General features: G+C 36.3%; 2 protein-coding genes across 4 annotated transcripts in view; both read right to left on the bottom strand.

Moving 5' to 3' along the window:
• Positions 1–7,123: 7,123 nt before the first annotated feature.
• On the bottom strand, positions 7,124–10,119 carry fzd1 (frizzled class receptor 1). Its single transcript, XM_055211576.2, has one exon. It carries the CDS (start codon positions 9,867–9,869, stop codon positions 8,256–8,258), a length of 1,614 nt encoding a protein of 537 aa, XP_055067551.1. The 5' UTR covers positions 9,870–10,119; the 3' UTR covers positions 7,124–8,255.
• A 7,235-nt stretch (positions 10,120–17,354) lies between these two features.
• The window catches only part of cdk14 (cyclin dependent kinase 14), a 141,001-nt gene continuing 131,792 nt past the window's right edge, over positions 17,355–26,563 (bottom strand). For all 3 annotated transcript variants that reach the window (XM_055211573.2, XM_055211575.2, XM_055211574.2), the window contains one exon: positions 17,355–18,095. The gene's annotated coding sequence lies outside the window, so the exon portion shown is untranslated. The remainder of the gene's footprint in view (positions 18,096–26,563) is intronic.

Genomic DNA, 26,563 nt, shown 5'->3' with positions numbered 1-26,563 from the left:
AATCAAAGTCACTCTGTGCATCGCGATAAAAAGTACATCGGATACAAATGAGCATTTGCATCATGACGTATGTACAAATCCAGTGTGCGGAAACTATTTGTACCATATTTTTCATTGCATCATACTGCATTGAGTGACATCATGTTGAACTGAATCAGACTGCAATGCATTGCAATGGGGTAAATTGCATCATGTTGCATTGGTAGCTGCTGTATATGTATCTTTAATGTATTGTACCGCATCGACTCGCTTATGGAGATGCACATCCCTAATGTGCATTATTTTCAAATAATTCAAAGGACCGGAGTCAATAATTCCTCTCACGGTTACACCAGACATTGACAGGTCAGGTGTGCGTTTATTGAAAAATAATGCATACCCGTGTAAAATTTCTCAACCAATCAGAATAAAGCATTCAACAGCCCCGTGACATAATGTAAACTATTCAGAGAGAAGTGAGCTAGATTTTTGGGGATATCAATGCTGTCTCTAACACAGCAGGTGTTGATTTGCACAAAGGCAAATAATGAAGTAACATTAAACTTGGCATAAGCTGTAAAAATGCCTTTGGCAAAGTTGTGCAAAATATTTCCAGGTAGCTTTGTTTACATGGGAACACAAGCTGGGAAATATTCATATTCATTGTGGTTTTTTATTCAGCTTCTACTGAGAGAGGATTTCTATTAGTTGTCATTATTTCTCCAGGCAAAATGAAACTTTAATTACAGTACAGCATTACTGAGACCTAACTTCAACAAAATAAACACGCTTTAAAATGTACTGGTGAACTGAGAACTGCTGGAAGATAGCAAAAAGCCCCTAGTGTTTGCTCTATCATAGATGGATATTTTGGCTGACCTCATTGTAATGCATTATGGGATTGCCTTTACCATGACAGTCATTGGTATCATTTATCCTTCACTGTTTGGTTGCTGGGAGACTTCTGTATTGAGAATCACAATATTAGTAGATGTTGCCATATCACTGATGCTGAATAAAAAGGCTTCATTCAGTCAAAGATATTAAATATCATCTTACATCTTACTTTGAACAAAACATCTTTGGGACACAAGAAACACTGCTGCAGGTCTATGGAGGAAAAAAACACACGCTATTGTTTGTATAGTAAGTTTGCTTCCAGTCCATTAGTAACACTCGATCAAATTTAATGTCAGCTCAAGCACATTGCATATTTACTTCACATTTCTCTTTTTACAGTCTAACAAATGAAAATCTACACATCATACACTACAGAAACAGCACAAGTAGTAAAGCAGTATACAGAACAAAGTCATAGAAAATACATGAAGATGTTTTCACATAAATTTAAGGTTAATATAACACTAAAGTGACAACTGATGAAGCACAATCATTAGCTTCAACCATCACATCACTCATATGATCTCCAATCCAAAAACATTTTTAAAATCCATTTGCGTGGTTTGAGGATGATTACAGGCTTTAAGAGCAACTAAACATTTGGGGCCAGAAAATACAATAGAAACCAGCGTCTTTGCCAAAATATTACAGATTCTACTAAAACATTATGAAATCTAATATCAAATGGCTTTTCCAGAAAAATCTTCATAAAAATGATTTGGACAGTAACTTTTATATTCATAGTTCTGGATAACAACCTAGTATGCTGTCTATGAAGGCATCATTTAAAGCACACTGACAGCACACTCATCTTATTACCACACTGTTGAAGCAAAGAAGGTTTAAAAGAAAATGACCTGAAAGAGTGTAAGATTGTGAATAACATCACTATAAGATCTGCTCGACCTGAAATCACACAACACATCAGAAGACGCCTCACTATGGTTTGAAACAGAGCACACAACATCTGTAATTTTATATTTTTGTGGTATTTTTATGAGGTGATAATCTGTCTGGTAAAGCAAATGTAAATAGATAATGTGTAAATCCTGCTGTTAACATGGAGTAGCTAACCTGTATATGTCTTCACAGTCTGTAGATTTATTCTTCATGCCCACGTTAAGAAACAAAACAATAGCACTGATTTATGAGGTTAAGATATGTCAGTGCAAGATGTTTTTTTAACTCAAACATGCATTTTAGTCTGGGACTATGATTCTTTTAAGCTGCAATATCTGACATGAATAAAAACAATTAGATATACATTCAGTACAGATATTTAAATGGGGGTTAATGCTATTTCATGCATTCTGACTTATTAACACAGTTTAAGATTGTAATCCTCCTACTAAACAAATGCAAAGTATCAAAAAACCAGTTGAGCGTATGAGAGAGTACTTCTGGGCCAAACTCAAGCCGCCTCTTTCCTACAAGTTTTTTTTTTGAACATGGTGTAACTGTTATGCATCATGGACCCCTTATTCCTTTTATGGGCACTTCCACTGGAAAAGCACAGACAAAAAATCTGTATGCATAAGTGCATATAATGTAAACAACGCTGACATATCTGTGCTGTACTCGTAACTCTTAATCTCCTCCCACGCTTCCACACTGTAAAAAATACTTTGCTGCCTTAACATTTTTTTGTTGAATCAACTTGGATTTACAAGACATTTCAACTTAATATTATTTATCTTGACTAGAGATGAGTTGTTATAACTAAAGGTGAGTTGTCATAACTTATAAAATTAAGTTGACTTTTCTGAACTATATTTAATAAGTTGTGACAACTCATCTCCGTTGACATGACTTGTAAATTTGAGTTGATTTAACAAAAAGTTTTAAGGCAGCAAAGTATTTTTACAGTGCAAGAGTTCGGCCTTTTTCTGAAAATCTGACAACATGAAATATATACTATAGGTACCCAAGATTAACATGAGCTTGGCAGAAACTGTTATGTGATCTTTTAAGACTTCTGACTGAAACAGAGAGAAAAACTGCAGATTTCTGCAAAAATGTGAAGACCTGGAGTTTCCAAGCCAGTAGTCTGTATAGATCTGCTGTGGTTGTTCATGAAGAATTTTGTCTAATTTGATAATGTTTCAAGCTTACAATGAAAGTAATTTTAGCTAACAGGTCAATGTATCAAATACATGTTTGAGATACATGCTTTTACACTGAAATCTCCTTAATAACAATAATGCACACCTGTTAGTCCCGGATAGGTGCAGAGGCGGACACTACTTAAGTATTTTTGCTTTCTACATAAAAGTAAATTTTCAATATTCGTATTTTATCAATTTATTTTCTTTGGAAAACATATATCCAAAGCATATTATCATAATTTTTACTCCACTACATTTCATAATTTCAAGTTTTTAGTTTATATTTAATATTTAAGAACATTAAACATCTAGTAATTTTTTTACTTTTACTTAAGTAAAAAGTACTTTTGTACTTTTACTCAAGAAAAGTAAAAGTACATCATTTTTATGTAATTAAGTATTAAATCAATTTTAATATGCAGTATAAAAGGAATACACAGTATGATTCTATGCTTTAGAATGTAGTGAACATTTTTTAGTAAAGTAAATTAAATATTTTACCGAGACAAAAAACAGATGCTTGGAAAATGCTCAAGTACTGTCCACTTCTGGATAGGTGCGTAGGATAGAGAGACAATGAAGTCCAACCATATATTAAAAATAAAGGGTATACCGCACACTATTAGTAACTTGCAAAAGATAAAAATATTTATTGCGACGTTTCGATCACAAGATCAACATCATTGTATGTATGCTTGAGGAAGATCTTGTGATCGAAACGCAATAAATTTGTTCATCTTTTGCAAGTTACTAATAATAGTGTCCGGGATACCCTTTATTTTTAACACTGAAATCTCTGAACATCGCCATTCAGTTGACAAGATGGCCATCTTGGTGACACGCAAGAACAAATATTTTCAGTACAGCTCCTCATTTACTGGAACAGGAGAAATATGAAATTTTCAAAAGATAAAATCTGACAATGACGGCTTAAACTTTGCTCATTAAGCTGCCATTAAAGTAAAACTACATTTTTAGGTTGGTCAAATGTATTCAACATTGAGCTTAAGAAAGCAATTAGCTCCTTAAACTGAGATTTATTACTCATATTAAGTTACATTTATATCTTTGGCAAACACTTTTATCCAAAGCAACACAGTGCATTCGAGCTAGACATTTCATTTATCAGTATGGGATTTCACTGGGCGGTGTAACCCTGACCCGTGTAACCCTTACCTAGTAAAGCACAGCTTTACTAATTGAGCTACAGGAACACAATAAAGAAGTTCATCTGCCTTTGCTGTAATGTGTGTGATGTGTTTCAGCAGGTTGTGTAAAGGCCTGATGTGGATCATGTAAACAGATATTTCAAAACACAGATTAAATTTGCATGTAGCTCTACAAATATTAGATTACATTCAACTTTGTCATTGTTTAGAGTAGAGCGCCAGTAAAATACAGGGTGGAAAGATGAGATATCAAGTTTTGCTGCCTGACATTTGTTGAACAAGTTTGCACCCGTCAAAAAAAACCTGTAGCCGATGAAACAAAACACTAAAGCTGATTTTGGATGATTTGCAGGGTGTTGTCCAGTCTGACACATAACACACACACACACACACACACACACGCACACACACACACACACACTTACAGGTTCAGCTGCTTTCTCTTGACTGCAGCCGCATGAAGGACATACAACTGTACAAACAAACAAACACAAAACTACAAAATAATTTCAAAGACAAAATCCACACGCATCAGTCAGTGAGTCTAAACGCTTTCTTTAAAGACAAATAGAAACATCTTCACAGCACATGACTGAATGACACAACACTAATTCATTTTAATAATTATTATATATTGATGAAAATCAAAGAAAACTAATTTCAGGTTTATCTTTAGACATGAACATCATAACTAGAAACATTCACTAAAGAAAAACCCATCGCATTTCCTGGGCTCTGATATTTTCAGGTTTCTCATGACATTTGAGACCAAGGTAATTATTACAAGATAAGATCCCTATAAGCCTTTCTGCATCCCGTTAACCCCTTAAAGTTCTAATGTATTGTTTAAAACACTTGCTGTAGTTTTGCAGCCAGTAACTTACTGTAGATTTAAATGCATGTTATTTACTAGCAACAGTTTGTTCAAAGTTAAATGGAGATTAAACATTAACAAGTATTTGTCTTTACAGAACAAGACTAAAATAACAGCCTCATGCAAAGCATTCTGGGAATCAGAAATCATCATCAACCGTTTTCCCTTCAGATTTTGTTTCCCAGAATGCTTTGCATGAGGCTGTTGTTTTAGTTTTATTCTGTAAAGACAAAGACTTGTTAATGTTTATTTAACTTTAACAACATGTTGCCAGTAAAGAACATAGATTTAAATCTACAGTAAGTTACTGACATTAATACTGTCATTTATACAGAAATGTTTAACATTTAAAAACAAAAAACTAAACATATCACATATCTTTGGAAATCTGAGATTCTTGTGATTTGAATGATGTAAAGCCTGTTGAGAGTACAACAGTGTCCTTTTAGGTATTTTTTAGGCTTTTCAGGAATGCTTATGGGTTAAAGATGAGAGATAAAAACATTTACTCACCTTCTAACCATGTGTGCTTCATCTTTCTGAAGAATCAATGGCATTAATAATGAATAAAGTTTCTTTTGTTTCATATAGATATTACAGTTTATGGATTTGGAAAATAAATATCAACAAAACATTCCTGAACTGGTGAAGTTTATGGATCAGCCTGTCGAACTCTTAATCCTTTAATGTTTCTCTTTATGTTAATTCAGTACCTACAATGCAGAAAAAGGGCAGACAGCAGGACTAAACCTGTCACAACACATGTTTTCATGATGAGAGCAACTGTACACTAAGAAAAGAAGGATCAGGTGAATTTAAGGTCCGTTTCAATAGCACAAATGACTTGAAGCCATATCTCATCTCCTCTCTCTTACCACCCACTGAATTCACATATTCAACGTTAATATCAACCTTTTTAACACATCATTCAACAAAAAGGATTACAGAATAAAGGCCACCTGTCCCCTCCACAAAAACTAAATTGGCAAAATACAGGAACGTTTTGTACAAATGTGAGCTTTATTCTGTAGAGAAGTAAATATATAAACTATTGTCTATAAATATAAAGGACTTTTAATAGTATTACAAGCAGAAGTATGACAAACAAAATCAACAGACCGATAGACATTTTGAATATAAGAAGTGATTAAATACTTTTTTAAATCCATGCATAAAGCATTTCAGAGAAACACAGGATTTTAAAGCAGGCGTCTTTCATGGACCCTGACAGTGCTTTTCTGTAATCACATCTACTTTTCTTTTAACATAAACTCCTTTGGAAAAACAAAAAAACATTCATTTGCATTTGTACTAAAGATATTTGCAATAGACAATCAACAGTGTTCTGTTGTTCTGTAAGATGCATATGATATATGACCAAACCCTGATTCAGGGCAACTGTAGCGCTCCACCGACACATTAAGAGTTAACAGGTGACATTACTGCGATGTGGTTCACATAGATGAGGTTACACTAACAGAAATTCTACACACTTTACATAAAATTAATACACATCAACAGGCTTGTTGGTTAAAAAAAATCTCAAACATCTGCTCATTTGTCTTCTTAGTCAATGTTTGGGTCATCACAACTCAAACGCCCTAAAGTCAGTGACGGTACTGTTTTGGCAAAGTCTGGATCCCAATGCACACATCATGACTAGAATTGCAAAGGGGCGGAAGTTAACGGAGATTTATCAAAATTATTTGGAAATTTAGGGAAGATTTTTTAAACCACATTTAAGTTCCCTGTTATAAGCAACTCTGCAAATTTCCAGTTTATTCCCATTAATCCCCATTAAAAATGTTTCCAGCCTTGATAAATCCAAGAATTTTGCAACCCTAATCATCAATAGATCCATATTAGGGATGCACCGATATATCGGCCTATAACTATTTTGAATTGGGTCAAAAGCAAGCAGTTTGTACGCTCTGCCCTTTTAGGATTTCGTGACTTAGTAATTTGAAACAAAGAGTAAAAAGTAGGGCTGCGTAACGATTAATCACAACTAATCACTAGCAGAATAAAAGTTTTGTTTTTATCATATAGGTGTGTGTACCGTGTATATTAATTATGTATATATAAATTCAAAAACATGTATGTATATATATATATATATTCAAGAAAAATTAACACAAGTGCATATACATTTTCATATGCAATTTATATTATATATATATAACTACTTAATATAAATATTTTTTTTTCTTAAAATTTTACATGTACGTGTGTATTTATATATACATAATATTATACATTATAATATTATGCATGCGTACAAACACGTACATATATATATATATAAAATGCAAACAAAAACTTTTATTCTGCGAAAGATTAGTTGCAATGAATCGTTATGCCCCAAAGCAAAACTATCGGTATGTATCGGTATCTGTAGACGTCATTCTAAATAAATGAATATCGGTATTGGCACAGGACTTTTGTATCGGTGCATCCCTAATATTAAATTATTTGTGTGGTTCATTGAAACACAGTCCATTCAGTTCTAGCTGTATGTTCAGAGTCATTTCTGTGCAAAAGAGGCACATTAAACCAACAAGAATTTTTAAAACATCATCATAGTTCATTACAGTCCGAGGAAAACACATCCAGAAAGAATTGTGTTATTTCATTGAGTTAGAAATAAGTGCAGATTTGACGCAAATTGCGGTCCAAATAAAAATTATTCCAAAATAAAGAAAGGCACTTAAGTTTCATCAACAGCTAGAAACATCAGCCATGTTAACCGTGGGTACTTACGGGTACTTGTGTTCTAACTCCTTTTTCCAAATTAAAGTCTTACCCTCCATAAAATATTCCAGTCCAACAATTCATCTGCACCCAGAAACATAAAGCTTTAATTTAAAGCCGAATTGTTTCAATGGCATGGCCTGAAGTGCTGGTGCACAATTCACAAGCAGTATTAGCAACACTTGAATATTTTCCCATTGAAATACTGACGAAGGGGAAAAATCAGTTTTACATATAAACCACATACAGGCTTAAAAAAGTATCCCCACGAGAGCCAGAATATTCCAAGAAAACTTCCAAAAAAACGGTATAAATAATCTGCAAAACAATGTTCAGCCAAAAAAGTTCCTCTGATTTTATATAAAAAACACGAGTGATTGAAATCCAAGTTGAGTCTTAAATACAAAATCACATTTATATACAACACTTCAGTACATCTGTAAAGAGTTTTGTGTATCCATCAAAAAACATGAATGTTTACACAGTGGTTTCTCCTTGTTTAGTGTTCGCCAGTCTCGTGTAAAACTTTCTCCATGAATTGAGAGTCTTCCCGGACCAAATCCAGAACCCTGAAGTGATGCCCACGATCAGAGTCATCAGATACTTGATCATGAACACCGTGAAGTCCGGATTCATCTGAGGATTGTGACCTGGACACGGCACTGCGTACGTCTTGCATGACTGAGCGGTCCATGTCTGTTCCCACTGGTCCCGGAAGGCCTGCTCGTAAAAATAACAGGCGATCACGATGGTGGCCGGTACCGTGTACAGCACACTGAAGACACCGATGCGCACCATCAGCTTCTCCAGTTTCTCCGTCTTAGTGCCGTCGTGCTTCATGATGGTTCGGATGCGAAAGAGCGACACGAACCCGGCCAGGAGGAACGACGTGCCGATGAAGAGGTACACGAATAACGGTGCCAGGACGAAGCCGCGCAACGCGTCCACGCTGTTGGTGCCCACGAAGCACACGCCGCTCAGGACATCTCCGTCCACCTGACCCACGGCCAGTATGGTGATGGTCTTGATGGCCGGGACGGCCCACGCCGCCAGGTGGAAATATTGCGAGTTCGCCTCGATGGCTTCGTGGCCCCATTTCATCCCGGCGGCGAGGAACCAGGTAAGCGCCAGGATGACCCACCAGATGGAGCTTGCCATGCTGAAGAAGTACAGCATCATGAAGAGTATGGTGCATCCCTCCTTTTTGGTACCCTGCACTACAGTTCGGAACTCGTTGTCAAACTTCTCGTTGCAAACCACTTTGTCTTCCAGCAGGAACCCGGCGATGTAGGCGATGGAGACCATGGTGTAACACCCGGACAGGAATATGATGGGTCTCTCCGGGTAACTAAAGCGCTTCATATCCACCAGATACGTCAGAACCGTAAACAGAGTGGACGCGCAACACAAGACGGACCAGATCCCGATCCATATGCGCGCGAACTTCTGCTCTTCCTCGCTAAAGTACATCATCCCGTGGAGCTTCTTGGGTTCGCAAGGCGCGGCGCAGTTCTCCTCGCCCAGAAAGCGGTAGTTGAGGTACGGGGGCACTTTGAGGGTCGCCGGGCATTTGAAATGCCCCCTTGTGACGTGCTCGGGTGTGGGTAATATCACGTCTGGGGTCGGGTTGATGGGCGCGCTCCTCTCGGACGTGTTCTGACCCACGCATAGCTCGCCGCCGTGCACCGGGAACGACTCGCACGCCAGACTGTCCGGCCACTGGAACCCGAATTTATTCATGAGCGCCTCGCAGCCCTGACGCGCGCGTTCGCACAGCGAGCGGCACGGCGGCAGCGCCTGTTCCAGAACCGTACACACGGGCGCGTACATGGAGCACAGAAAGAACTTGAGGTCCGGCGAGCACTGGACTTTGACGAGAGGGTAAAACTGGTGCACCTCCAGCCCCGCGTCCTCCTGGTTCGTGTGCCCGAGCAGGTTCGGCATGATGGTCTCGTTGTAGGCGATGTCCGTGCACAGCGGAATGGTGATGGGCTGACAGAAGCCGTGCTCGGGCACCGACATTCCGCGCTCGCCGTACTGTCCGCGCACTCCCACTATTCCCAAAGCGAGCAGGAAAATCGCGGCGGCCATCGTCTTCAGCGCTGTGTCACCGCGCGCTCGACCGCAAGCGACACCCGCGCTCTTTGTTGATTTATCCGGACAAACGGGATCTTACTCCAGTAAAAACTTTTCGGGAAGTGCGGTGGTAAACGTATCGTTACAACACGGACCCCGAGCAAATCGAGCCACTGCGGTAATCAAAACAAATATGAAACGCGAGCGAAGAGTTTGCGTGCGTCGCGCGTGAGTTACTGTGAGCTGTTCAAACCTGTTTCCAGGCGCCCTGCTGTCTCGCGCTTATGAGGGCGGGGCGAGCGGACAGATGGTTGCTGTTAGGGACTGTGCGCATTTTACATTGACACGCCGAATGGGAAAGAACCAAAACACTGTAAACATTGTCTTTTTACAGGTTCTTCTTCACCTTAAAAAAGAGCAGTGCAGCTCGGCTTTTTATATTGTTAGGCAACCAGTGAGGCGGCTGTCATGTCAATCAAATATTGAAGCGTGAGCGCTCTTTTGCTGTTTACTGTCATATTAGCAGAAACTTTAAAAAGAGGACACTTGCTCTGACCTTGACCACAACACGCAGAAGACAGTGAGTAACTGCAGTCAGTTGTTCCAAGCAACTGTAAACTTTTGTCATCACAATGAAAGCCCGCCTCTCCCCCTCATTCGATTGAACAATGAAAAAATAGATGTCGGGCACCTTTCTGCTCAGAGCACTCCTGCAAAAACGCATGATGCAAGAGAAGGTCAAAACGTGAGGCGTTCAGACAGAGAAAAACTTATTTTTATACACTGCAAGGTAAAGCCTCTTTAGTAGAATATTTTTCTATAAGACAAATAAGACTAAAATGATCATTTATTGTGAAAAATAGAGATGGTCCCTTGCGCGAAGCCCCGCCTGCTGCTTTTCTATTGGTTACATTGTGTGTCTGTCAGAGAAATGAGAGGAACATGATTTGCAGTGAGAGTGGGAATGTAAAGACAGCCTGAACACAAAACAACTTACATTTAACAACCTCCTTTTGTTCATAAGAAAAGTTAAATATGTTAGTCCTTAACAAATACCAAATTACCAACCAGTTGGTTCTCTACAGAGAATTAGGGCGAATTCAGATAAATAGGCTCACTGATCTTCACCAAAATGATCTGAAATCATTATTTAGAAAAAAGTATAGAGAATATTTATTACTATTACTTAAATGTATATCGATAATCCACCATCAGTTCCTTATGGATAAAATCCAGTTCCTCTCTCCATTTTCTCTCTTTTTAAGAGTTATATTCCTTAATTAAGAAAGCAACATTGTAAAACATTTGCTGTAGTTATGCAGCTGTTTGCCAGTAACTTACTGTAGATTTAAATGTATGTTATTTGTTCATAGTTAAATTAACTTTAAACATTAACAAGTCTTTATCTTTACAGAATTAAACTAAAATATCAGCTTCATGCAAAGCATTTTGGGAACCAGAAATCCTTATCAACCTTTTTCAATTGTTTCTTTCCGATTCTGGTTCCCAGAATGCTTTGCATGAGGCTGTTATTTTAGTTGTATCATGTAAAGATAAAGACTTGTTAATGTTTAATGTTCAATTAACTATGAACAAACTGTTATCAGTAAATAACATCAATTTGAATCTACACTACAGTAAGTTACTGGCAAACAGCTTCCAGTAATACTGTAATTTATACAGAAATGTTTAACAGTGAAATAACAAAAATATACAATGTTAGACTTTTTATTGTATATATGTGGTAACAGTACCATAACTGTACATGTTTTTTACAGTATGATGCCTTTACCACAGTTCCATTTTACAGTATAATACCCTTACTGTAACCTAGTTTAAAAAAATGCCTTGAAGGGGAATCAAACCCGGGTTGCCCATGTTGTAGGTCCATAATGAACTGAACTGAAGAAATGAACTGGAAAAGAAAATGATGGTATTTTACTGGGCATTTTGTGGTAAGTAGAAATTACATTTAAGTCGAACAGTGTAGGCTATATGGTATTACATACTTTAAAATGGGCATACATGTTTCCTTTTCAATTGTCAATCAAACTGTATAAGGTACAATTAAAATATATATTAATGCAACACGCTGGTAGCTTATCAAAAATATTAATGTTAAACTTGATTGTCAATGAATCAAGTTTATGTTTCCTGCGCATTTCACATAAGGACTGAAGTCTCTTGCTATGAAGAATGTTTCAAATCAGTCACTACACTGTAAAAAAATCAGTAGTCTAGAAATTACAATGTTATTGCAGCTGGGTTGCCGGTAATTTACCGTAGATTTAAATTTAGGTTATTTACTGGCAAGAGTTTGTTCAAAGTTAAATACATTTTAAAATATTATCAAGTCTTTATCTTTACAGAATAAAACTATACAATAACAGCCTCATGCAAAGCATTCTGGGAACCAGAAATCATCATCAACCTTTTTCTGTTTTTTGCTTCAGATTTTGTTTCCCAGTTTAGCTTGATGCTGTTTTTGTAGTTTTACTCTGTAAAGACAAAGACTTGTACATGTTTAATGTTCATTTAACTTTGAACAAAATGTTGCCAGTAAAAAACATGAATTTAAATCTACGGTAAGTTACAGTCAATCCAGCTGCAATTTCTACGGAATTTTTTTAGTGTAACATTTCATGGGGTTGAGTATGGATTCAGATTTTTTGTGCAATAAATAAGAAGATGAAGCACAGCCATGACAAGTACATGTTTACATAGAGAAACCATTCAAAAAGCTCAGACGGCTCAGTAAGGGAGAGTACTATTATAGATTTAAAAAAAACAAAATCTCTGTTCATATTAGTAAACATTTGATTGAACCGAGACACAACTGTTTATATTCTGAAAACAGTGTTTGGCTTGAAGCATTAATAAACTTTATTTATTTCAGTTAAAACAACAATAAACAACATGTACAGAAGGACATTACATTTACATACATTATTCTAACAAATAATGCAATATACTACTCTAAATGTTTTGTATTATAAAGTGACCAGTTACACTTCTAGATTCCACACTGCTTGCCAAAACATCTGTTTTATTTCAGTGCCTCTTAAAAAAACAAAAAATAGATATAGGCAAGTGAAGCAGAAACACAAAATCTGTGTTTAGCACAGTGAGGATGCATACTGAACGCTGTTTTCCCAATGAGTACATACGGTTTATGATTTAGTCACAGGACATTTGTGACCGTGAATACAGAAGCCCCCCGCAAATCATACTGTATATACAGCTTAGTATATAACAAAGATTACAAAAAGATTAAATATTCACAGATGAATAGCAGATTTCAAGAGTATTGACAGCACATTCCATAGCATGAACAAACCTGGGAATCGAAAACTATTCCCGTTACAGTTTTTTGAGGGTATACACATTTAATATTGATGCAATCGCATCGGGATGGCAACCTTGAAGCGAGAGCCAATGGTTACGCAAACACGATGTCTCATTGTGACCGTCACACAGTGCTCAATGTGCATTTTTAATAATCGTTCATTATTACTTCTTAGATTTTCTCTGTATTGTTTTCTGTACACTGCAAAAAATGACTTTCTTACGTAGTATTTTTGTCATGTTTTCAGTACAAATCTTAAAATCCTTATGTATTTTGCAAAATGACCTAAGAAAATAAGTGTAGTATCTAGACCAAAAATATCAAATTTAAATGAATTTGTGCTTAAAACAAGCAAACTTTTTTTTTAATTAAGTGTTTAAGAAAAAAGTTTAAAAAAAATGTCTTACCCCACTCGCAGATTTTTACTGAGCCCCTAAGGTGACATTAGAGCAAAAAAATCAAAAGTTTAGTTTCATGTGCTCACGTGAAACTTTCATGTGCAGAATTTTTTTTTAAGTTTAGTTTCGCGTGCTCACGTGAAACTTTTGCGCACACATGCGAAACCATCACGTGCGCACGCGAAATCGTGAGCACGAAATAATTTTACGTGAGCATGCGATAGTTTCACGTGAGCATGCGAAACTAAACTTTATTTAATTTTTGCTCCATGTCCCCTTAGGGGTTCTGTAGATTTTCTTTACTTGTTTTAAGCACAAATTCACAAAAAATGATATATAAATAAAAATAAATTTAATGTTGTTTTTTGTCTTAAAACTAGACTTTTTTCTTAGGGTAATTTTGCTCATCAAGAAAATGCATCTTAATTTTAAAATTAGATACTTGCACTGAAAACAAGACAAAAACACTAAGCAAGAAAGTCATTCTTTGCAGCGTACTGTTAATTTTTTAGCTCTATGGGCCAATACACAGAGAATAAAAAACTCAACAACTCAAAGTGAGGTTAAATACAGCATGTGGTTTTAAGTAATGCAGATAAAGTTGTGGCTCTCGCAGGTTTTGAGCATGCACGTTGCATGAAAAGCTGCTAATACTGTCTTGAAGTTGTTTAATGCCACAGTGGATGTGGAGGCATTAGGGTTCAATCAAACTGAACACAGAATTCAAATGTAGGTCTGCTCATAGTCACACAACATATCAGGCAACATTTAAAAAGTCATTTCATTTCAACAGGTGTGTCTGAGTGAGAGGTGAGATGCTTTGTCAACTTTAAATCATTTCCACAGATCAAAAGCTGAATTAGGCCACACACACCACATAAATACAGTGCGCTTTTTACCAGTGGAGGCCGGTGACTTCTCTTCTGAGGGGTGCGAATTCAAAATATGTGTTTGTTGTGTCGTGTGAACCATGTGCATCATGCCTCATGTCAAAAAAGTGCCTGCTGCACACGCGTCAAAAGGGTCCACGATAAAAGAGACGCTCACGTTCACAAAATACTCGCACACTCACTCAACATTTAACTGTGATTACACAAGAGATTAAGCAAGTATCTGGCAAACACGAGCATCACTTTTATTATAAACCCTTCAGACGCATGTGCAGCAGGCACTTATTTTTTGACAAGATGCACATAGGTTCACATGACGCGCTGAACACATATTTTAAAATGATGAACCACACACATGACGAGCTAAATACATGTTGTGATGAGTTTTGCATCATGCACCCTTAAAAAAATGTCATTGGCTGCTACTGCTTTCTATTTATCCTTTGAATAACTAAACTCATTCTGAATGAGAATAACAGCCACTTTTAACAGCACATTTATACATATCAACTAAATTGACATGAAATGTGTTTAGTGTGCACAGAACTGAACTCCTTAAATAAACACTGATTCATTTCCCTATGAGAACTGGCAAGAGTTTTCTGATGATGGCCAGTGTTTCTTCTTATAGTTACTGTATTATTATGCCAATCATCGGCGCTTCAGGAGTGACCTCTGTATTCTCTACACAATCATTTAAGAGATTCACTCCTTCATTTAAATGTGGCTGTCACTCCCAAACAGTGTGTACGTGGCCTTTGTAAATGTACAGGTGCAAAATGTGACAATATAAGTCGGAATGTTGAGCAAAAGTGCATTTACAACCTTTTAAAACCCATAAAGAAGATTGTAATCCTCTGACTTGAGCATATTATTATGATATGAGCTGAATCAATATATTTATATTTTGTACAAACGTTAAAAACGTCAGGATTTGATGGTACATGCATGTCTGTACACTTCAGTAGTGCCGTGATTTGGTTTATCGTTTGTTTGTAAACAGGGTGACCTGCTTGTTTGTGTCTGTATACAGATTTGAATTCCTTCTTGCTTACTATTAACAGTTTAGGGCCAAACATTGCTTTTGTTTAATTAGCTCTTGCACTTTTCATAGAAAGCAAAGTCCATATATATATTTTACAGTATTGTTTAAACAGAAATAGACGTATAGTTTCAGCTCAACAATAAAATACTGTACCGAACGTAAATGAGATTATTATCAGTTGAGCAGAAACGGACGGACATTAATAGGAAGAGCGGCATTGCGAACCGCTGTATTGAAAGCCCGAATCACGGGCCAGTGCACTTTGGGAAGGGTCCAACCCATCTTCTTTCATGAAACAATACTTTGATTTCTAGACAATATGAAATGTTAAAGACCCATGAAATGGCTTTTTGATATGTTTGCTAGTAAAGCAGGCTGGGGTGGTACATTCAAAGGCTTCTCTTTGATAACAGACAATCAATTTTACATCACAGCCCTGTACCTTGAGTTTTGTTACTGTACTTTGCCAGTCAGAGTCAGGTGGTATTAGAGACGGCATCATTATTGAATACATCACAGATCAAAACATTTTCTCAAGGTGTCATTCATATTTTTGATCAAGAGAAATCCAGTTTACACAAAAATTATTTTCAAGAAAAAATTCTTAGTATTTTTGTTTTCAGTAAAAATATCAAAAAAATTCCTACATTAAGATGCTTTTTCTTGATGAGCAAAATGACCCAGGAAAATAAGTCTAGCTTTCCGACCAAAAATATCAAATTTAGTGATTTTGTGCAAATCAAGCAGAAGAATCTGCCAATAAGGGTAAGCAAAAAAATCTAGAACAATTTTCATAAACTCTAAATTCAAGAAAAACTTGCTTACCCCATTTTGCTTACCCCACTAAATCACTTAAATTTGATATCTTTTGTCTAAAAACCAAACCCATTTTCCCGGGTCGCCTTGCTCATCCAGAAAAAGCATCCCAATCCAAGAATGTTTAGATATTTCCACTGAAAACAAGACAAAAAATACTAAGAATTTTTTTCTTGAAAATCATTTTTTGCAGTGCATACATTCTTTTTTATTTAACCCTTATACTGCCGCAGCCCTTTTTTGTGGGGGGGGGGTGAAAAGATGATTTCAAATTTCAAATAAAGATTAAATTTATTGTAATAAACAAAATAATGCAGTAAAATATATATTTTATACATAAAATGATCTCAAAAAATGAGGTTTGTATTAGACTTTTAGTGGTTTTACCAACAATGGCCACTAGGTGTCAACAGTTTGCTGCATACTCTTGTCACAAATTAATAAATGACTGTCACTGCATTATTATTACTCTTAAAATGTTTTGAAAAATGAAAACTACATTCTTAGACCTTTCCAACAATAAATATTGTTTTGGGATAAATAAAGATTTACATGCAAAATACTCAAGTAAACTCAGGTGACAGCGCCAGTTAAGGGTTAAACATGAACTTTTTTTGTAGATATAAACCTTCAAAAATAAAGCATGTATAGTACTAATATTCAGATGACCTCAGATCTAACAGAAATTGGCTTATGCCTAAGAAAAGCCTTTAAGGTTCAGTTTTATTAAGCTTAAAACAGCCTGAGGTGGTTTTGAACTGGTTTAACTGGTCTCCCAAGATCCCCAAACACCCCTAATACCATCCGATCAAACCAGCATGAGCACTTCTGACCCCTAACAAAAGCAATTTGATTTCATTTGAGTCTTTAACAGTAAACATAAAACAAAGGTTGCAAAAATGATTATTGATCCATTTAGTGACGAGTGCAATTTGTTATTAGATTGTCACGGGCCTTCGAATGAAACAGCAAGAATAAAATAATCTCATTTCAAACACGGACGACCAAATTTCTGTTTCTTCTCTTCATGCACAATAGCACCAGTGCAAGCGTATTGCCTGTTTTTAACACAACATCTGAACACACAAGAGACACACAGACAGAGACGATGATGTCTCAGTCGATAAGTGATGGTGTTCATTGCTTTAGTGGCGTCCCTGCAGCGACTTAATGTGCACCATCAGACTGAAAGAGCATCAAAACCACCATCATCAGTGCCATTATCAATATTATTAGTATTATTATTGTGATGTTATTGAAGAGTTTCTCGGGGGCACTGTTGGACCGAACCGTAGCCCAGAATGTGGAAGATGAAGTGCTCAATGTTAGCTCTCAAACATCGCTCGTGTGTGCGCAGATGTCTCTTTAGCGTGCGATCGCGAGCCGGAGGGGATTTGGTTTGTTCTCTATACGACAGACAGATAGTTTACTGTACAGACATTCGTACATAGGTAGCTACATACACAAACAGTTCGTATTATTCAAGTCCTTCCTTCAGCGTCACCGAATGATGTTCGCACGTAGTCGACGTGTGAACGTTACGCAACGTTCCTCCGAAAAACAGTGGAAACAAAAGAAAAAGATGATCAAACTCAGATTTGATTGGACGCATGCGGTCTCATCGGCCCGTCAGACTCTCAGTACCACAAAATAACCTGAAATTAAATCATTTAAATAAAAATGTGAGTCGTTCCTCTTTTATTCTCATCTTTATCTTCTTCATTTCTGACGGGCCACAGCAGCAACCTGCAACACAAAGAGCAGGAACATTACAAACTTCATTACATCAGTTTTATGAACATCTGTTGATCTGAATCACTTTTGTAGTAGTGCAATGTTGAGATAAATAACTGTTATAACAGCTGTTTTTAAGATAAATAAATTCTAGCATTTCATTTATTATAATTATTATTCTTTTATATAGTGAGTTTGTTCAAATGCAGACACCCTGATCATGATCAGGTTATTTAAAGGGGACATATCATGAAAATCTGACTTTTTCCATGTTTAAGTGCTATAATTGGATCTCCAGTGCTTCTATCAACCTAGAAAACGTAAAAAAGATTAACCCAGTAACTTAGTTTTGGTAAACATGTGAAAAAATAGCTCATTGAAATTTGGCTCCCTTTGTGATGTCAGAAGGGGAACTTCTTATACAGTAATAATACCACCCCTTAATCTGGACTATCCAACCACTGCACTGACATTTAGTACAGAGAGAAAGAGAAAAAATTATAATTGACAACAGTTTCGATTTCAACAAACCACCATTATGGTGATCAATGTTTGCATTCCATAAACTTATTTGCATTTTAAAGGACACACCCAAAAAAAGTGTCAATTTTAACATGTTTTAGGGGCGATTTCCCGGACCAGGATTAGCTTAATCAAGGACTAGGCCTTAGTTTAATTAGGAAATGTAACTAGTTTTAAACAACATGCCTTACTAAAAACATTACCTGTGTGCATCTTGAAGTAAAACAAAGGGCCCTGATGTATTTTAAGATCTGTAAGTGAAAGTTGTTTTCAGTTTGGAGAGCTCTTAAAAGTTTTTAAGTCTAGGACTAGTCTAATCCCTGTCCGGGAAACCGCCCCATAATAATCTATCTGTGGGGTATTTTGAGCTAAAACTTTACATAGAGGACACCAAAGATTTATTTTACATCTTTAAAAAAATATGATCCCTTTAAAATCCCTATTATGACTCTGTTTCATTTATGCATTAACAGTTAGATACAATATAAAGCTTTTTAAAATTCAAAACATTTATTTATTTTATTTTATTTATTGACTAATTATTTTTTTAATTTATTTTTCTTTCTACAAATTTGAATTTAGGGGAAGAAAATGAAGGGGTAACGTGCCTTTGAAAGCGGTTTTGTTATTGAAAACTTCCAATGTACTTTTTCTGTAATAAAAATAAAAAACATATTTCAGTGTAGTCACCTAGTCTTTGTTAGTAGTTTGTAGTGTAGTTAAGCATCTATTCAATAGAGATGATAAACAACTCATCAAGCTGCAGCTTCATCAACAGTGATGAGGATGATGATAATGATGGACAGCAATGTGAGGAAGAACAGCTAGAAATCTGCCTTACTTGTTTCTCTACTAATCTTCCTTTATCCCCAGTGACCATACTGCTAATAAATAATGCATGTCTCTCTCTCTCTCTCTCTCTCTCTCTCTCTCTCTCTCTTTCTTTCATTTTGAATTTCCTTCCATTCTTTGTTTCCCCCTCTATCCACGTCTTTGGAAAGCATTCCTGGAGGATTTTTGGAAGTGTGTGTGAGCTCATGGAAGAATGAAACCTTAATTTCTTACAATGAGATGGATGGATGGCAGACTGATAGCACACAGTGTGAGCGTGTGCGTGGTTTGTTTTTGGGGGGGGGGGGACTAAACCCCATCTGAAGAACAGATTGCATCACCCAAACCCCCAACACCAAATCCACTGATGTCATCTTCCCCATCACTCGTCATTCACCTAAATGAATATTCCAGTTTTTACAGCTTAATGGCATTCTGTCCATTCACAAACAAGAAATTCAACTCAACCCTCATTCTGTTAATAATGAGCAAAAAAGAATTAACTTACAATGCAAAACTGATAACAGCATTTATGAGCTTTTCAGGGTGTAGTTTATGGTATTTTATTTATATCCATTTAACACATTTTACTACTATTTCAATATTTTACATGAACATACATGCATGTACTGTATGTGTTATCTCGGTTATATCTTGATAGACTTGAAAGAGCTCAAACATGAATATTCTCTTTAGCTGCTAAACTAATTTATGATTTTATGGCTAATATCTTTAGGTACTGCCCATTTTTGTATTGTACTTATTATCTATCTATCTAGTGTTTTATTTTGTTTTGTGATTTTTATGTATTTTTGTACTATGATACTGTGTTGACCTGCCAAGGGACTGCAGATGAAAAATAGTTCTTTAGCTAACTCTGGCGCGTTTACATTTTGAGTGCAAACAAAAAATGTTGATTGATGTGCATTGTCCCTTTCAAATAAATAAAGGAAAAAAATTGAAATGTTTAACTAGTCAAACACATCTCTTTCAAAACCCTTACATTCCACTCTTTGTCTTTACTTTAGTGAAGCTATTTGTTATATTGCACATCAGAGACACAATTCCGACAGACTATGGGCTCTATCTTACACCGGGCGCAATGCAGCGCAATGCGCGACGCAAGTGTCTTTTGCTAGTTTCCACCCTGCGCAATTATAATTTTCACGTTTAGCGCCGCGTTGTTTAAATAGTAAAATAAACTACGCCATTGACCAACAAAAACCTGCTCTAAAGTCTAAAGTCAATGGCGCAATATGTTTTTTGTTATTTAAAGAGCCCATTAGTAATATGCGCCTATAAACGGGAGGACAACGCGGGTTTGCTTAGCACATACATGAATGCGCAGCCGCACAAAAACGCTTTTAAATATGAAAAATTAAAGCATTCAAATGTAAAAGATTATTACTGAGTGTCTTGGACATAAATGAGGACCAATTATGAGACATTCGAAGGCGTAAAAAGCTGCTTCACCCGAGCCTGGTAAGTAAATAAATGCATCTGTTTTTAAATGTTTTTTTTAAATGCTACCTCACAGATTTATTGTATATGATGACTCTGTACCTGTGGATATGGTGAGATGAGAAACATTTTTAAGTAATGCTTAAAAAAACTCTTTGCTTAAAAAAACCCTGTCCGAGTGCTGAAACGTGCGGAGGGCCGTTTGTAAATTCTTTATCTCCTGATTGTAACAAATAAAGTGTTTTTAGAGTACAAACCTTTTCTTACATACTTGTAAATTCTTTTTTGATGATACATTTAAATCAATTTAAAGCCTGCTTTTTTACTTCCATGACTAAAAGAAAACGGGTTTTAAAGGTTTTAATAAAAAAAATAACAATTTCAATACAAGGTAAAACAACACAATTATTTAACATTAATCTTAAACTGGGGATCTTCTTCCTCTGCTTAGTTTTTCAGTTTACAAAGTCCGTCATCTAAATAGGGATTAAACATAGCGCCAGTGCAACTGGCTTTTAACGGGGATGAGAGCTGAGACTCTCATTGGTTTATTGCACGTTATGCCCAAAATACTCTCATTACAATAGGACCAACCCTTTTCGACCATGCGCTCGGCGCACAAACCATTTTTCCCGTCGTTAAATTAGTAAAAGTGGATTCGGACACGCCCATTTAGATGTTTCGCTGTGCGCTTTAGACAATGCGCTTAGATCGTTAAAATAGGGCCCTACGACTTAATGATATCTATCCTATAAGAACCATGTTTTAAAGATTACATAGAATGGTTGAACGGAGTATTTATTCTTGTTATGTGATGTGACATGTAGACAAAAAAAAATTTGTTTGGGTCTGTAATGCCTTGGAAGCTTCCTAAAAACCTCTCTAAGAAAGCTCTATTAGGGGGATTTTACACAAGTGGTTTTGCACCTATGTGGCTCCCCCTACTGGCTTAACTTGCAATCTCATTACTGATTGGCTGACTTTGCTGCCACTCAAAAAATGTAGCCAATTATTTTAAAGTGGATGGGCAGTTAGATGCCTGTGATGTCATAAGCATCAGTTTTTCAGATTGGGCTGTTTTCTGGCTAACATTTTTAAAAGAGGAATTTCTATGAGACTGAGATGTTTAGCATGTTTAGCACTTTTGTATGTTTGTGAATGTGGGTAGACTACCATTATTCAACAAAGACAAGGTAAAAATGCTTTTTCATTCTCTGTCCCCTTAAAATATCTACATTTAAAATCATTTTAATGTTATAATGTCACAGTATCTGTCAGTTCATTACAGTAACTCTTACAGATTAAACAGTAAATGTGAGTCACTTCTGCTTCACTAGTAAACACTGTCAGATTAAACCTTTAACTAATTTCACACTGCTGAATCTACTTATTATTTCATTTCTTTTAGTTTTACCCTGATATTCAAGCAACTGAAAGATGAAATCACTCCACACTACATATTAAAATATCACAATAAGAATTTTGAAGCAAACTGTGGCGCCTGAGGTCTAAACCAAGAAACGTCGTTTTTTTTCAAGCTAGCAGTCAGAGAAAATGCCAAATTGCATTCTTACATAAAGAAGAAGTTAAAATTCTATCAGCGTGTGCGAGCGAGAGAACGTTTAACGTTTCTCTGAATGAATAAGTAGCAGGCACAATGTGATGAAGGGCTTTCACCATAAACCTCTCAGACAGACAGACAGACTCATTCTGGACAGGCTGATGGGTCATAACCTCTGACCCCGGCCCTCGGCAAAGGTCACGTCACGTCTTAAAGTGTGTAATGAACAGCGTCAGACCGTCGTTAAACATAACTCACCGCAACACCCTGAGTCGTGACTAAAGCTGACGTTTTAATAAGGCTTTTTTATCTGAGCATGTGCGTCTGAGTTTGGTTGTATATCTTAGAATGTCTTCTGAAGATTTCAAACCATTTTAATGGACACTTGGATTAGTTTCATTTTTTTAAAGTGCAAATTTAATTAAAAAGCAGCTTTCTAAAGGATTTCAATTGCATTCAGAGGTTTCCAGTATTAAAATCTTTATTTTTTAGGAGTGCATGAGCACCACACATCATGATATGACACTTTCAGACTTGACTTTTATGTTTATGTTTTATGTTTAAATTGTCTGATATTATTGTGTGTGTTAATTGTAATTTCCTCAATCTTTCTCTCTCAATCTGTCAGGACCATCCAGAGTACAAAAAACCTCAACGTATCCACAAATCCTCAGTGATAAACAGTGAGATGTTACATAAAGAACAGCGGGCAAACATGGAAAGATCCTCAGAGCTGCTGTATAATGTGATGATATTTATTATCAGCTTTAAGTTAATCCTGCGCTCGCTGACATCCAACCACAAGAGCTCTTAATCTTCACTTATTTCTAACTGAAGGCATTTATAACGTCTGCTGTAATGAGTGATTTAAATTTAATCTTTGGCCCAGAAGCAAGACATTTAAAAAACAAGAAAGTCTTATAGGCGGTTTCATCGGATGCACGTGTGGTGAACTTAACTTCCGGTCTCTGTTTGTTTAATGGTCTGAACAAATACCTCGTGGAAAATAACAAATGTTTTGGTTTGCTAAAGGTGAGGGAAGACGGCGATCATGGATTACCGCTATTTGATGGAAGGTTTGACAGCCGATGAGTAGTTAAGATTGTATAGATTATATAGTACACATTTTACACAGTAACGTTAGCTCAGTGTAGTTCTTGATACGCTTTAACTATTATTTTAACTAAGGTAATCTACTTGTTATCAGAAATAAACTACTCTGTTGTTATTGATTCTTAGCGGAGTTTACCTTAAGTTACGTGTGTTCCACGAAAGGCGTTTATTTATGTTGTTACTGCCAAAACCGTCTATAGATACTGATAAAGTTTTTACTAACATCTCATTAGACTCAGGGTTTCCTGCAGCACTTTGCAGTTCGGGCGGCCCGCCTAAGCTGGGAAAACCTACAGCCTTAAAAAAAAACCTGAGGTCGTCAAAAAAACATTTGCTGCAAAAAAGGCCGTCAAGTGCATCTTGGAGAATCGTGCGGATGCGCTTTACACCGCGAGCAGGCACGCGCGCCACACGGCCGAAATTAGATTAAGACGTGGTGCGTCATGTCTGGAGGATAGCCAGTTAAAACGCGTGTCCGTGAGAACTGTATGTGGAATTATGTTTTGGGTTTATTTAAGCATGTTATTGTATTAGTCTATAGTTCTTGCAAATTTAAAATAAGTTAGCTGGTGATTTTGTTGTTTGAGCAACCTGCTAGCTAGGTTTCACGTGCCTGTTTTGATTTGATTTAATGATATTACAGCATAAATGAAACACTATTACATCAGTTACTGGGAAACTTAAACACAACAACAAAGTTACATTCGATCTGGCCTTAAATGTTGAAGAGATATTCGATGGGTATATTAACATATTTCACTTTTTTTCTAGTAAAACTAAAACTAAAACAGTCACATTTCTATTCAGGATGAAATCAATTTAAAACAATTTCAATAGTTCACTTAAGACATTTTACAAATACCTTCTTGTCAACTATAGTCATTATATAATATACTAACACTATACAACAAACATTCAACTAACTATAAATCAATTTACAACTACATGTCAACTTATTCTACTAGCCCTAACAGTTTACTAATGCACTAATGAAAGTTAGTTGGGTTAGTTAATATGTAGTTGCAAAGTTATTTATAGTTGGTAAAATGTCTAAAGTGGACGTGTATCAAAGTAAATTCTTCTTTTAAATACTTATATGCAATTTTTCTTGGTTCAGTGTTGGGATTTCTATTTTTTTGCAGTGCATGATGGGATAGTATTTTTTTCTTCACTTTGCAATTGTAAACGTATCCTTATTTTGCACATTTATTTGCTGGAATTTCATAAAACGTCAAAACAAAAATTCTGAAATGTTTGTTTTGTATTGGTTGTTTTGATTCAGATATAAACTATAAAGTGCACATGTTATTGAAAGGTTCTTGACATTCCTCCTGTTTTTGTATCAGATTGCTGCAGGACACGATCACAGAATTAAGCCATGAGCATCGAGTTAAAACAACTTTCCCATAATGCATCTGTGTGTGGATCACAGACGTGCTGGAATGTGCAGCTGTCAATATAACACCTCACTTCAGTGTGATGGTCAGATGAAATCACATCTGTGCTTATTCAGGTAGATGATCAACAATAAAATCTGATCATGTCAACAGTAAAACATGAAGGAATTAACCCTACAGTGCCCAGTGCAACACAGACAACATTGTGTTTCTAAACGCAGCAGGAGATCTGAACTTTAACTGCTTTTATTAATCACAACATACAATCACTACACTAAACATTACAGATAAAGTATTATTACTGTATTATTAATGTACATTATCACATCAGAACTGATCATTGACTTTTACTGTGTCTTCTGATGCATTTCACATCTTCTTTATGTTAAGCATAAACAGTAGTATAGTGTAATATATCTTAAACAATACAGATATGATTGTGTTTGTAGTGAAGCTTCTGTTCAGAGATGACCACAGTACAATCTGACTACAGTAACGCATGTGTATGTGCATAAAACTCATAAATGACACAGCGAACATTCACATGAAAAACGACTGTGAGCAAAACTAAAGCTGCCTATAGATTCCCAGTGTTTCCTCTATTTCTGTTCAAAGACAGGGAAATTCCCACTTTTATGAAGTAAAGATTGAGTTATGAAGTCTACAAAACACTGACAGGAGGATTATAAGTATGACCATTAATCACACCGGCCAAACCCTGTTGACAATAAACTCTCATTCATTACAGAGCAGCGTAAATCACAGCACACATGTTGAAAAAGAGACGCGCACTAGCCCCACAGACAGACCCTCATACAGTAACTCAATGTTAGAGTTTCTACAACATAAATCAATGAGAGGAGCAATAAAGACCCTCAGCTCACTCGACCCCAAACTCTCTCCTGTGCCCGTAGACCAACATCACTGTAACTTACAAACAATGACCCTGTGTCCAACAAAACAACATTATACTGCCTTCAAATATACTGTAAGGGGCGGTTCACATATCGCATCTTTTGCATGCTCAAGTTCAATATTTCAAATGTATGCATGGAAGCAATGCGGCACAGCATCTCAACTTTTCAGAATACCGCAAGCGCACCGCAAGTCATGTGACAAGAACCTACGCATCTAGCATTTTCCACACGTTTTAGGCGCGACATGTGAACGACCCCTAAGTGTTCCTATAGCTCAATGGGCAGAGCATTGCATTAGCTGTGTAAAAGGTCATCTGCATTCATATATTTCCTGTATTTTTTATTATAACTTAATAAAGAGAGCAAAATTATACCGGTAATAATAATTATGGATGATTAGGAAAACTTAGCTGAAACAACAAAGCTGGTGGTGGCCTAATGCTATGTACACATCAAATGCATAGCATCGCGTTCCTTACTCTAGATTACTTTAACTTTGCGTAATGCAAATTTTTTGGTTGAGTTGAATATTTTCAACTTGCGCGAAGACGCGTTTGAGGCAAATTTGCAGCGCTCCAGGCAGGCGTTTCTTACTCATATTCATGACATGTATTCAGTCGTATTTTTATTTAAGACAGTTTACTCATTTACTTAATGAAATGTTCATGACTTTCAGAG

The sequence above is a fragment of the Misgurnus anguillicaudatus genome, chromosome 10 (assembly GCF_027580225.2).
Source record: "Misgurnus anguillicaudatus chromosome 10, ASM2758022v2, whole genome shotgun sequence".
NCBI lineage: Eukaryota > Metazoa > Chordata > Actinopteri > Cypriniformes > Cobitidae > Misgurnus > Misgurnus anguillicaudatus.
Note: the sequence above shows the minus strand (reverse complement) of the source record. Positions and strands in the feature narration are given on the sequence as shown.

Excerpts from the sequence above, each read along its gene's own strand:
- fzd1 (XM_055211576.2), bottom strand. The coding sequence starts at position 9,869 with ATGGCCGCCGCGATTTTCCTGCTCGCTTTGGGAATAGTGGGAGTGCGC.